Source organism: Phoca vitulina, unplaced genomic scaffold (genome assembly GCF_004348235.1).
Source record: "Phoca vitulina isolate PV1807 unplaced genomic scaffold, GSC_HSeal_1.0 scaffold4, whole genome shotgun sequence".
Lineage (NCBI taxonomy): Eukaryota > Metazoa > Chordata > Mammalia > Carnivora > Phocidae > Phoca > Phoca vitulina.
Window position 1 is genome coordinate 21724889 of NW_022589707.1, and position 14673 is coordinate 21739561.

At 37.2% G+C, this 14673-nt stretch overlaps 1 protein-coding gene across 4 annotated transcripts in view; it reads right to left on the reverse strand.

Annotated features, from left to right (window-relative positions):
- The window catches only part of PTPRZ1 (protein tyrosine phosphatase receptor type Z1), a 171224-nt gene that overhangs the window by 16726 nt on the left and 139825 nt on the right, over positions 1 to 14673 (reverse strand). For 2 of the 4 annotated variants that reach the window (XM_032401687.1, XM_032401689.1), the window contains exons 14-21: positions 14231 to 14322; positions 11206 to 11291; positions 8486 to 8506; positions 8219 to 8315; positions 4879 to 4961; positions 3423 to 3557; positions 2485 to 2619; positions 984 to 1147 (exon numbers count right to left, since the gene is read on the reverse strand). In XM_032401687.1, coding sequence (XP_032257578.1) covers positions 984 to 1147; positions 2485 to 2619; positions 3423 to 3557; positions 4879 to 4961; positions 8219 to 8315; positions 8486 to 8506; positions 11206 to 11291; positions 14231 to 14322 — 813 coding nt within the window. The remainder of the gene's footprint in view (positions 1 to 983; positions 1148 to 2484; positions 2620 to 3422; positions 3558 to 4878; positions 4962 to 8218; positions 8316 to 8485; positions 8507 to 11205; positions 11292 to 14230; positions 14323 to 14673) is intronic. The other 2 variants (XM_032401688.1, XM_032401690.1) reach the window with 1 other exon arrangement.

Genomic DNA, 14673 nt, shown 5'->3' on the forward strand with positions numbered 1-14673 from the left:
CACAATACCCTGGTCCTCCTCCATTTGCTAAGAAACAATCCCTGACCTTCAGAGATCTGTTTCTTGCATTTTCCTGCTTCTCTCAGCTTATCATCTGGCTAACAGATGAAAAAGCTCAAGATAGATCTCTCAAATTTTGTCTGAGGATAACTCCTGAGATAGATAATTAGAATGTGTCAGATAAGCTGTATATGAAAGGAAAACATTCACTTCTGTAGAAACACAGACACCGCTTTGACAAAAATACCGTACACAGAAATCAACTTGATTTGTGTGGTCATAAAGCTTGGCACAATCAGCACTCGGTAAATGTTAACTGTTATTTTTATTTTAACTGAAAAATACTAGATTAAAACCTCTGACACATTTTTTTTCTCTTTCTTTGAAATATCCTTATTTCTCTTCATCAAATTAGTCTTGGAAATAAAGTAATTGGGTAACGATGAGTTGATAACACCTTAATATATTAGATAGAACTCCGAAAATGAGAAAAGAATTTTGATCCCAAACTGTTTAAAAACAACTTAAAAGTATTTTGCCAAATTCTTCACCCTCTGTGCACTTTGGTTTCTCTCATATAACCCTGATATAATAACTCTACAAGAGACCACTAACTCCTAGGGACAGGGGTTATGTCCCAAGCATTTTTATCCCATGATATTATGTCGTAATAAATGTCTGTTTAATGACAAAACATGGTTCCTCCTGCGTCACCCATTTAATAAGTTAAAATCCAATTCAACAGTTCAATAGAATAATAAACATCATAAAAAATATCTGGTGCTTTGAAATATTTAGCAATCAAATTCTGAGTCCGGCATGCTCATTTTCTAGTGGTCAGTGTTTTTGAAAATGGGCATGTAATCTCATCCCCCTTCACTTCACGAAATCATCCTGATTTTGGCAAACCCTTTGCTCCTTGGATTCCCTTTTTGTTATCAGAAGGCATTCTGTGGGCTGAGAAACCCGCCTCTGAGACTCACCTGCAATGGACAACAACAGGCCCCACGGCGTGGCGCTTGGCGTGGGACGCCTTTCGCACAAAGGTGAGCAGCGGCAGCGAGTACTCTGGCGTTCCCATGTCGGGCCACTGAGTGTAGTGGTACTGTGCGACCACACGCCCACTGGGTCTTCCCTTCTGGGAGCCCTGCAACAGTTCGGAGAGTTGTCACGGGAATACACACAGACGTGCGTGCATGCAAACACACTCATACACACACACAGGTCCTTAAACATTAACTGGACTTTGGTGGTACATAATGAAGCAAAAAAACACACTGTCGCTCGTGATGGCTAATTTTATGTGTTAATTTGACTCAGCTATGGTGGTTAGTAGTTGGGTCAAATACCAGTCATACCAGATGTTCCTGTCAAGATTTTTTTTTTTAAGATTTAATTTTTGTTTTTGTTTTTTTGTTATTTATTTATTTATTGTTTATTTATTTTTTGATGTAGTGTTCCATGATTCACTGTTTGTGTATAACACCCAGTGCTCCATTCAATACGTGCCCTCTTTAATACCCAATTAGGATTTTATTTTTATTTTTTATTTTTTCCAATTAATGTGAAAGCCTTTACATAAACATGTCTACACCCAACGTGGGGTTCAAACTCACAACCCTTGAGATCAAGAGTCGCATACTCTACTGACTGAGCCAGCCATGTGCCCGTCCTTGTCAAGGTATTTTTTAGTGTGATTAACACTTAAATTAATAGATTTCAAGTAAAGCAGATCATACTCTGTGATGTGGGTAAACCTTATCCAATTAACTGAAGCCCTTAAGAATAAAGACTGAGGTTTCTTGAAGAAGAAGGAATTCTCCTTGCGATTAAAACATAAAAACCTTGCCTGTATTTCTGGCATGAAGTCAATTCCTTAAAAATCTCTCTCTCTCGGGGTACTGGGTGGCTCAGTCAGTTGAGTGTCCAACTCTTGGTTTTGGCTCGGGTCATGATCTGAGGGTCGTGGGATCGAGCCCCAAGTCGAGCCCAGCTCCACGCTCAGCAGAGTCTGCTTGGGATTTTCTCTCTTCCGCTCCTGCCACTCACACACACACTCTCTCTCCCTCTCAAATAAAATAAATAAATAAAATTAAAAAAAAAAATCTCTCTCTCTCTCAATCTCAATCACACACACAATGTTTCTCTGGAGAACCCTGATTTATACATCATTGTTTTTTTTTCCTTCCTTATTTCAATCTCCACTATTTTTAGTTGGACGCTCAGTTATCACATGGGGCAGGAACTTTCGTTTGAGCATCACATCCACCATGTGGATGGCACCAAGACCAATCTGGCTCCTAAGCCAGCGCTGACAGTCAGAGACTTAGCAGAAGCGTTTGGGAATGAGGCATGGTTGTCGTAAGAACTCTCAATGCCTTTAATTCTGTATCTTTTCAGCCTGCTTTGGTTGTATCACCCCCTCACTTAAAAAAAGACCAGATGTATTACTCAATTGATGATGTCCTTCATTTGTGGACTCACCTTTTTCATCTTTGTATTTCTTAAAGTAAAACTCCTCACAGTATAATAGGCAAGCATTTGAACACTCTTCTGAGTGACCAGGAAGTTCCCGTACTCTTCACTACCATCAGCAGGCCAGTACTGGTCACATTTTCTCTGCAAAAGAGAAAGTAAAGATGCTATTTCCATATTTCAAAGGCTCGATATAAGAGTTCTCCCTGAAATCAGCAGAGGTCTAACACCGGGGCAGGAATGAACTCTCTCATTCTTCCAAACATTTTCTTTCTTTCTATGTGATTGTGAGTAGTTTTTAGAGGAGACCAGGGATAGAATTACAGAGCTGAAAGACTTGAAAGGATCTGGTCCAAACTTCCCCTTTCAGATGAGGAAAGGGAGGCCAGATGTACTGAATCACTACAAAGCAGGACTAGAATCCAGCTCCAGTAAATTAAAATCTATTTCACTCTGCACTGCTTTGCAGTGAGCCCCATTGCAAAGGGGCTCATTACTTTTTCTCACTGTATGAAGAATGCATTTAAATAGCAGACAGCTTGGGGAGGCCTGGGTGGCTCAGTCAGTTAATTCGACTCTGGATTTTGGCTCAGGTCATGATGGCAGGGTCCTGGGATCAGGCCCTGCATCTGGGTCCACGGTCAGTGGGGAGTCTGCTTGAGGATTCTCTCTCTCTCCCCCTCTCCCTTTGACCCTTCCCCTGCGCACTCTCTCTCTTTCTCTCTAAGAATAAATAAATATTTAAAAAAATAAATAGCAGATAGCTTGATTTATAGTGAAACTCTGACCTACAATGTTAAGTTTCCTTTTAGCTGTCATACTTACTAGAAAGGAATCCTGATTAACCTTCTTAACTTCTGCTGCTTCCTAATGTTGACTCTATTAAAAGCAACTTAAAGCACTTCTGATTACTAGTTGGGGGATGAGATAATGGATTACCTACATACCCTTCCTTTCTCCACGAGGTTTGTTATCATGACGATAACTTCTACGTTATGCTCCCATATCATTCTCCAGAAATCTTCGGCTGTGGATTTCAGTGGGCCTTGGGCAGCAATGTAAGCTTTTGGTCTGTTGTAGCCCTAAAGAAACAAATGACAAATATTTTTTCCTACATTACTGATTCTATGCCATTTTTACTGTTCAATATGTAAGTTTTTAAGGTCAGTGCATTTTTTCTGTAGAAGAAAAACCATAAAAAATAATCCTGCAATGGTGGAGAAACTTGATAGTACTAGCAAAGGCAGCAATTCTTTAACTATGATCTTTGTAAAAAAAAAAAAGTTCTCTTTGCTTAGGTACAGACACTATTTCCTGCACCCTTAGTCCAAATACATTTAATCTAAGTCTATTTACTCTGCTGGTCTTTAATTGTGCTGCTCTGAAATGTCTTTGAGGCATTGGGGCTCAGCTGTCTACAATAGTTGGGAAATCCCCTCTCCTTGGTGATACGGAGCAGTGTTAATCACTACTAGCTCTCCTTCCCTGAGCACCCACTCTTACCCAGGATGCTTTGCAAACATTTGCCCGAATCCTTGCAAAATGGAAGCATCATCCTTGATCTGGAGATGGGGAGAAGCTCAGGGGAGTTAAGTGGCTTTCCAAGCTTTCCTGGCCACCCAGGGACAGAGCTGGGATTCAAAACCAGTTCTAACTCCAAAGCCCATGAAAAAAGCCTTTGTTGGATGTGACATACACTTTGCCTCCTCTGGAAGCATGAAGTGGCTGCCTATACCAAATTCACTATATCTTTATACGTGGTGCTCACTTCTCTGAATTAACTGTTCCACACGGCCTAAACCTGAAGGCAGCTAGACTGCAAGGTCAGTGTCAGGAAAAGAACTGAGCTCCACTGACATTCAACTGACCACAGTGAAAAACCAGTCAATTAGTCAGTGGTCTGTGGTCCCTGGAGATCTCTAATAGTCCCACATGGCTGGGTATCCTGAGAAGTGCCAAGATTATAAGGCCAATAACTGGTTTAGTAATCATGTGTTTGCCTTGTAGCCACAGGACTGCCTTGGGAATCTCTCCGTCAGGATTTATTGATCATGTGCTATCCATACAATATTGGGCTGGGAACTGTGGGACATTCAAAATAAGCAGGAGTCCTGTCCTTCACATTTAAAGAGTTATAAACCTATCCAAATGTATATAAACATTCTACCTTGAACATTCATTTTCAACCTGAATCACCTCTCTCACCTAGGAGAGAAACCAAGTACAGGACTTGAGTGTTTTTCAATATGAAATCCTTTAGCCATGGGATGTCCTACTGCTAATTTGTACTTTTTATTATCTATCATATAACAGGTATTAAGCACTATATAAGTACAGCACAGTGGTATAATAAATTCATAGTCTAATATAATTTCATAAATGTTTCAGTTGAAGCATGCTTACATCAACATAATTGGCATTGATGTAATCAGTCAGTTTGCCATCTTTCTCAGCAAGTTGTGCAAGCTTAACCCTACTATGATCATCTGTAATAAAAAAAAGAAAATATTTCACTATAGCATGGACTACTTTTCAACATAAAGGTCATTTATATTTACATAATACATCAAATACAATTAAAATAAGTGCAAATATAATTTACTTTTAGTAGGCTTTATGGGGATACAGAGATGACAAAGATAAATATAACAAGAGCTCCTGCCTTCAGCAAGTTGTGTGATGCAGATGATGAGCACGGACTTATATACAGAAAGGAATGCTCAGGTGTCAAGGGAGGTGCAGAGTATGAGGGGGGACTTGAAGGCAGAGATTGTGTTGGTTTGGGATGATAATAAGAATTTTCATAAAGATTGGAAGGTGACATTGGTGTCTTAGATGGGTTTCTAAGGATGGATCTTGGGACTGTGAACAGTGGAGAGCCACTGAAAGGGAGAGGAGGGGGTTGGAGGGGGGTGTCTCAGAAAGCTAAAGAAGGATGGCAGAGTATGCACTCTTGAATAAGGGGTTGGTGGAGGAAGAGAAAGTAGAGAGGGAAGTAGAAGGGACCTAGGAAGTTTCTGTGAATGGTTCCAGCCAACAGCTCATTCAAGGGGACAACCTCAAGGAGCACAGCGAGGCAGGAGGACGGCTGCCTGAGAACAGGGCGGGGGTCTGGCACTGTCTATTTAAAGGGGGTGAAAACGATGCTAACTCAGACATGGTGTACTGCGGCAATGAAAACACTCTGAAATGGGGACTTTGAGATCAATTTCAGTTCTACAGAGAAATTATATGTATTTGGAAGAATGACACATTAAGAAAGGGAAGTGTTACTAGAAGGAAAATTGGTAGTATCATGGGGCAGGATTTATTTATTCTTTTCAAGGATGAAAAAGTGAATACAAAAAAAAAGAAGAAGAAAGAAGAAGAAGAAGAAGAAGAAGAAGAAGAAGAAGAAGAAGAAGAAGAAGAAGAAGAAGAAGAGAATACAGTCCAAACCAGGACAATTGGAGAGACATCCTGAGATATTACTGCTTCTGGGACAACAGCAGCTCAAAGAGCAGGGAATGGATGCAGAAATAGGTATATGGCAACGAAAAGATGGGTCTGATGCCAGGCTGACCTATTGTTTTGTGTATTTTGGTTCTAATATTTTTAGATGGGTATTACTGGGTAAATTTGCTGGGTTGTTTTCTTCATTTCTACAATAGGACTATTATTATCTATGTGCCAGATCATTTCACGGATTAAATGAAATCATGTATTTACAGAGCCAGGCACAGAGAAGGTGTATAACAAATGTTAATCTCCATCCCCTCTTAATTACTTGGTAGGTGTTTTCTGTTTGGCTTGTAGCGGGAATAGTTTAACAACTTCACCCTGTCCAAGCAGCAGCTGAATTTTGATGTGCAGCCAGGATAGTTGCTTCAGGTGAGGAAGACAAACATGAAGCAGAATGTCCTACTAAACCCTTCTAATAACAATTTGTGTCATCCCTGTGGAAAGAAAGCGGCATCTATCCAAACTATTTAAGAAAAAGTGATAATAAAATGGTTAGTATCCAAAACATATAAAGAACTACAACCAACACCAAAAAAACCCCAAATAATCCAATTAAAAAAGGGCAGAAGATGTGAACAGACATTTTTCCAAAGAAGACATACAGATGGCCAACAGACACATGAAAAGATGCTCAATGTCACTGATCATCAGGGAAAGGCAAATCAAAACTACAACGAGATTTCACCTCACATTGTCAAAATGGTTAAAATCAACAACACAAGAAACAACAGGTGTTGGTGAGGATGTGGAGAAAGGGGAACCCTCTTGCACTGTTGGTGGGAATGCAAACTGGTGCAACCATTGTGGAAAATAGTATGGAGTTTCCTCAAAAAGTTAAAAATAGAACTACCTTATGATCCAGCAATTGTACTACTAGGTATTTATTTACCCAAGGAATACAAAAATACCAATTCAAAGGAATACATGCACCCTGATGTTTACAGCAGCATTATCTACAATAGCCAAATTGTACCCAAGCGTTCATGGACTGATGAATGGATAAAGAAAAAAATGGTATATATATACATACATACATAACACACAATGGAATATTACTCAGCTATGGAAACGAATGAGGTCTTGTCATTTGTAACGACATAGATGAAGCTAAAGTATTATACTAAGTGAAATAAGTCAGTCAGAGAAAGACAAATACATATGATTTCACTCGTATGTGTAATATAAGAAAGAAAACAAATGAGCAAAGGGAAGAAAAGAGAGAGAGACACAAACCAAGGAACAGACTCTTAACTATAGGAAACACACTGATGGTACCAGAGGGAAGGTGAGGGGGAGATGGGTTAAATGGGTGATGGGGATTAAGGAGGGCACTTGTGATGAGCACCGGGTGTTGTGTGGAAGTGTTGAATCACTATATTGTATTATACACCTGAAACCAATACCACACTGTATGTTAACTAACTGGAATTTACATAAAAACTTAAAAAAAAAAAAAAAGGAGTGCAGTTTCATTTTCATTGGCTTCCAGGATGGAACCAGAACTTAAATAACCAAGCTGGTAATACTGTGTTCATAGGATCCAGGGAGGCCCACTGAATATGTAAGGAAGGAGAGGAGTGTAAGTTTTGGGGGAGGGGTTGTAGATGGATTTCTAGAGATGGAGGGGAACATAAAGGAAAATAAGAGGAAACATGTGTAAACATGAGATGCTGGAAGAAAATGGAAGAAAGATGGTAATTTCATAGGAAAAAAACAGATAAATTTGCATTAGACAAAAGAGACAGCTGCTCATTGAAAAAAAAAAACAGCTAAGAAAATAAAGGGAAAGAAGGAATAAAAAGAATCCAACTAGCCCTTTATAAGACCCCAGGAAGAATGGCAAGAAAGAGAAGAAAAGGCTAGAAGGAAAAATAAAGTCTAAAGAAAATCTATTTGGTTCATAAATTCACATAGAAGCAAATAGATCTCAAATGAAAATAGGGCCAGGGGATATAAATAATGAGGGAAACCATAAGAACAGATTTATAGCCCATGGGGCTTGAAGAAGGGCCTCGATGACAATTTGAGTTTGTTTTGTTTAAAGGAGACCTATTGTTAATTGCAGGTTGTATTTCAGTTAGAGGAATATAATGCCATGTGCTAGCTAACACAAGCCTTATTCCCTGATACCAAGGTCCTGAAACAACGACACTGAGGTCTGCTGTCAGACGTGAGGACAACACAGAAGAGCCCAGGAATGACAGTGCTAACAGAGCCAGGGCTGAGTTAAGGATATACTCACAGGCAACGATATTTATGTACCGGTTCTTGTGCTTATTGTCCGGGTGATTGGAGCTGTCTGCTGTAAGACCTAAATCAACAGTACAGCTCTGCACTTCCTGTAAAGAAATGTATGTACCACATTTGAACACCTATCCTTGCAAACAAGGTGCCTTAAAAATATAACATAGATCACAACACAAACAAATTAGTCTATCCCCCAAAAATTGTTTTTACATGTTATAACTATTTCTTGGCTAAGAGAAAATGCAGTGAAATAATGCCTTACCTGGTAAAACTCTTTCAGTGTCTAATGAGGGAATGAATGCCAAAAAAGTAAAGAAATCAAATTCCACAGCACACGACAAATGAGAAAAAAAAGCGTTCATATTAGGTTTACAATGGAAAACTATGATCATGCAATAAATACATTCGTCAAATAGTAACAAAACAGAATGTTTCAAACAGTTGCATGCAAATCAAAACTTCTAACAATTTGGAACCTTAAAATTATGTAAAAGGAAAAAAAATAACACTTTTAAAAGGGGACAGTGGTATAATAATATGAATATAAAAAATGCAGATGAGAAAAACCCTATATTTGATGACACATTTTGTTGCATTAGTCAGATTTGCTAATATCCGAATATAATTTTATTTGACCACTATAGCACTATTTGAAACTCTGAATTAGTGACACATTTTTTATTTATTTAGAGTAATTTTAAAGAGTAAACAGCTTCCTATTAGGTGGTTTGTAACAGATTTAGGGCTGTCAGAACATTAAAAACTCTTCTAAATTTATTTATCACATATACTGTATCATTTTGAAACAACATTTAGATAGCATTACTTTCAACATATTTAATTAGTAGACCTCTTTTTAATTTAAACCTTGATGGGTACAGAGAAATTATTTCTGCCAATTATCTTTTAAAATGAATTAAAATCCTTTTTAGAGATGTTTTTTCCATCTAAATACATTAGGTAGGAACTCACAATTATTTAGTATTAAGATAATAACATGAAAGCTTTATAATTTTTGAGAAAGTATACAACCCAAATGTGAATCTGACTCATCAGCAAATGGCCCAGCCTCCCTATAGAGAAGCTTTTAAGGCCTCTTTTGCAGTAAGCCATTCTGACTCTAGATTTAAACACAATTTAATATTATGAACCACTTAAAAGGCATAGCATTATTAGTTATTAAGCTAATTATTAAGTTAATGAAACGTTTTCTTGAATCAGACTGTGAGTTAAAAGCAATGGAATTAAGAATACACTTTTAAGTAAAAATGTGAGGTTATTTTATTAATTTAATTATTATGAGCTGCTTAATAATATTGAAAATGATTTTATAGTTGTTAAAACTATGATTCTGCCTTTGTGCATGTGCTATCAGCAACTTTTCTTATAAATCGTCTATTTTTCCTTGTGGCTTTTAACATTTGGAAAATGAGACCCATCCTTGACACACTCTCCCTCTTTCAATCACGATTTTGTTTGCTGTGAGCCTAATAGTTTCTGTGAGTTAACACAGCACCACCCACCCTCTAATCTCCATTATGGTAAGAAAAAATAATTTGATGTTTTAAATATGTAATTCTTTATATTATTCCACTTTACTTAGTCATTACCTCTTGTTGCTTTCTATTTCAACGACTCAGATTTCTTTTAAGATTAAATGAATTGGCTTCTGTTATTTTTAATTTAGTGAAAATGTATCACATTTCACTTCTATTTCTTTTGATTTCTTAAAGCTTTCTAATTTATGGCATTTTCCTTCCCTAAACATATCTTGGCTGATGTGACTCCTGGGAAGCAGGTGCTGGGTACAAGGGGGAGAGTGGGACACCCTCTGATCAGGATCAGTGCTCAAAGTGCTTCAAAGAGGGAGATCCATAGAGCAGTTCTGGGTTGAGGGTGGAGACAGAAAAGCAAAGTGATGTTTCCTAGAGGGGTGGGGCTAGAGGGGAGGCTAAAGATCTCTTGCTTGCTGGAATGGAAAGTATTATGTTTGAAAATCACAGACCTAGGTTTGAATCCCAGCCCTGCTATTTTTTTTAAAATTAATTAGTTGTTTATTTAAATTGAAGTATAATTAACATGCAGTGTTATATTAGTTGTAGTGTACAGTATAATGATTCAATAATTCTACACATCACTCAATGCTCATCGAGATAAGTGTCCCAGCGCTACCATTTATAAGTTGTTAACTGACTTCTAGGGATGTGGACTTTATCAGTAATACGAATAGAGATAAAAATCAAATAACTTCCAGAGTTGGGTGAAGATTGAATGTAGAAGCATTTAGTGCGACGAACAGCATATTAGGGAGTGCTCAATAATGGTAACTTTATTTTTTTGTGGTTGTCATTGTTAACTCTGGACTTAAGTCTGCTTAACTGAGAGTTTAGTGGGCCATGGTAAATTTGCAGCAAATTTCTCTGCCTCTTCTAACCAAGATTATTTTATGGAATATTACTAGAAAAATTTTTACTGATTGTGCAGTTCAAATGTTTTTTAGAAACGCATATTTTCTTGAGGAGAAGATAGGACTTTACCTCGTATAATATTTATTAGACCTTGTATAATAAATGCTTCTGCATTTACACTGATGTAATACTTAACAAGTAAGAGTTTATATGTACTTCGGTTGAAAATCACGAAATTTAGTAGTTTAGTATAATTTACATAATTTAGAAAATTAAAAGGAATCAGTGTTACTAATTCAGATTAAAAGAAGAATACTGGAATTCTGTACTTTATGGGAGAAAATTAACAATGTTTTTTTCCTATGAGGACAACTTGGCTTTTAAAATGGAAAACCAATTTTCTAAATTATATGGTAACCATAACACATCTAAACACATAAGTGATTACAGAACTAATATTCTTCCTAGAAGTGAAAATGGTTTCAATGTCTTTAGGTCAAGAAATAGCCTACTGCTGAATCTTTTAAATTTACTATTTTCCATATTATTTCAAATAGGCATATTAAAATCATACCTCAAATTCTTCAGTAAACCCATTACTTGCATGTAAGTCTGCAACATGCTTTGGAAAGTGCTTTATTGGAATTGCTCCAACATCATCTAAGTAAATAAAAAAAAATTAGTTCGGAAAGGATAATTCAACAGAAAGGAATATGCCTCTCACTTATAAAGATTTATAAAGTGCCTTCTTCTCAAACAACTTCAAAGTTCAATTATTCCTACAACCCCAAGGGAATTGCAGCTTCCAATGAAACACTAAGCAAAATGATCAATTTTCTCCAAATTTACTATCAATCATAACTTGCATTTTATAATTCTGATTTGATCATGAATCTCTTTTCCATTCATACTCTAGAGAAACAAGAATTAATTTTTAAAGTTAAATAATGAATACCACCAAAGCCTCATGTCTTATCAATGGACTGCATCTTTTTATGGGTAACTTTCTTTAACACGAGTAGGAGTTGCATTTACGTTAACACATTTCACATGAATGTGATTTCTGGGTAAAAAAAAAAATGCAGAGGGAGGGTGCCTGGGTGGCTCAGTTGGTTGGGCGGCTGCCTTCGGCTCAGGTCATGATCCTGGAGTCCCGGGATTGAGTCCCGCATCGGGCTCCCCGCTCAGTGGGGAGTCTGCTTCTCCCTCTGACCCTCCCCCCTCTCGTGCTCACTCTCTCTCTCTCTCTCTCAAATAAATAAATCTTTAAAAAAATGCAGAAATATTTTCAATTTTACCATGAACTAAACATAATATATGTGTAATTTCAGTTTTATAAAATTACATAGCTTAATGTTTTACGGTTAGTCAGATGTTTACATTTGAAAACATTTTTTCCTTCTCTCCATAAATAACAGAAAACATTGATATGCAGACTATTCATTAAGGATAATGTCAAAAACCTTTGGGACTTTTAATATGTAAAATTTCAAGAACTCTAACTTGAAAATACGCTATGTAAACAAAGTCATTGGATCTGTTAATTAATTGTGAAGGGGCCAAATTATTTTAACTGGCTGTTTTTTCTCCCCCCCCCCCCCGGAAAGACTTTCTTAGATTAAACATATTACTAGTTCACAGTATGCAATTTCACAAGTGATTTCTCTGACAAGGAAACATCAAACACATTTCACTAGAAACACTTATTTACATCAACAGATGTTCAGCATCTAGGCCATTTAATATTTTTAAGCTTCAGTTACCAAGAATTTGTTGATTTTTTTAAAAAGTAGAATCCATCTGTTCTCTCTCTTAGATGAGTGTACCTGAATACTAAAATTGAATTAGCCAGTTAAGCTTGAGAAACACTAGACAAAGGTGTAATTCTGCCTTCACATCTGCAGAAGGATCTTGCCTGGAAGTAGCTTTTATAATTAGACAAGAAAACAGAAATAACTTGTCACATCTAAACCATTGGCTCTTCTCCTGAGGGTCCTTCAAACCCATAGATGTTATCCTGCACAGATAACCTCTTTTCACAACCAAACTGACTACTTTTTATTTACAGTCATGTGTTTTGGTCATTTCTTTCACGAACTGGTCTGCAAGTAAGTGAGACTAACATATCTTTCTAATTTCTGATTCTACATGGAAAGGCAGGTATCTGGGTGATCTGGAGCGCAGGTGAAATGAGGAAATGCCCTTGATCACAACTCTTCTGAGAAGTAGAACAGGGGATTCTGGAGTTCCTGGACAACGTCCTGATTTGGGATTATTTAACTGATTTTCTTCTGCCTTTAAGGTTTTGTATGTTTTTATTATAAGGATAGGCTATTAAAATTTTCTAACAATAAAAAATAATAATAATAAATGATATGGGACTTGGGGCAATATCATGTTAATTTGCTTACCCATGCTCAGGGCGTCTGTACACGAGGTATGAAAGGGAAGGGAATCAAAATGTAACAGACACCTGAGAGCTGCCAATGTCAGAATTCTGAATATGTTAATGAGAAAGTGTGCTGTACTAAAATAAAGGTACAGAGTTTTAAAATTATCTAGAAAAACAGAAGTAAGTGGTGGCTAAAGACTCAGAGTGGATAAAAGAGGAAAAAGCCAAACACTTTAATTCCTATGCCCCCTGAAAATTACACAGAAAATGCTTCTCTCTCTCTCTTTTTTTTAATGTTTTTTAAATCATGAGATTTGAGGAGATAACATCTTGTGGAATTTGGGCCTCTAACAATAACATATAGAGTATCAGTCAATTTAAAAAGAGGCCTCTTTAAAAGAACCACATTGATGAATTTTTCCTTCTGTTTTCCCTGGTTCGGTGGTTCTCTGTGTCTTTGTTTTATCCTCTATCCTCCAGAGCTTCTTCCATGGTTCACATATTCTGGGCAATTCCTTTTTTGTTACCACTTTTCATTCTGAAATGTTATAAAATGTTAATCAAGTAAATGTCTGTGATCTTACAGTGTGCACTCGAGGGTCAATGGATGTCTCAGTCAAAATGACCCTGGCTAATTCTTGAATATTGTTAAACAGGTAAGTTCTGCTAAAAATAGACCGTCTTCAAACTGTTTGACATTTGACTTTAAGTATTTCAGGCAATTACACATTCTTTGTGTGCTCATGTTTTTCTTCTACTCCCACCATTTTATAGTTTTTTTTCCCCCCTACTGTAGCTAAGGAAGCTTTTCTCACATAAATTCAGATGATCAGAAAGAAACTAAGCATTATGCTTCTCTTTGTTATTTTGTCCTATCCAGCCTTACTGCCTTGGTTTAGTCTGACTTCTGTGGTTCAGGTTTCTATTAAAGTACTGGAAATGGCTGAAGGTCAGCCCTATTCTTAACTAATATTTTATTGCTATGTTATGTTAACAGACTATACCTGAATATTATGAGTTATTTTGCCATATCATCTATGTGGTTAAGAATGTTCAAAATTAATGAGAATAAGATAGAAACCTTGGTGCCTGATACATGGCAGTAATAAATATTTTGGGCAACTGAAGTGTTTACTCATATCCATTAGAGCCATTTGCAAAGTACTCCAGTAAGGACAAAACTCCTGGTCACACCTTAAGCTATTACCTGAAATTGGAAAGACAGGTGTTGGAGGTGTGGATATTACTCGAGGGGAGGTACTGTCCTCTAAATAAAAGTGTGCAGTCTGGAAGCATTTCCTGGAAAGAAAAGAAAGCAATTTATTTACTAGCTGCCATAAGACTACTTCTGAGCTGCTTGCAAATTATGACAGAAATCTCCAGAATTAAAACATAAATGGAAAGCTATATCTATTTTATAAAACATGAAGTATTAAAGAATTTTATGGCCTCCAAATGGATCTCAGTTCTACATGCGCCAGATGCATCCGAGTGAGGAGATATCGGACACGCTGAAAACAGAGATGGCATTTGAAGTTGTAGCTGATTGGTACCCGACAGGATTTTGCCGCGATAAGGACACTTCAGTGCCCTAGTTACTCTCCCACTGTTGCCATATACCAGTGTGTCCTGCCACCTTGGCCTGGACCG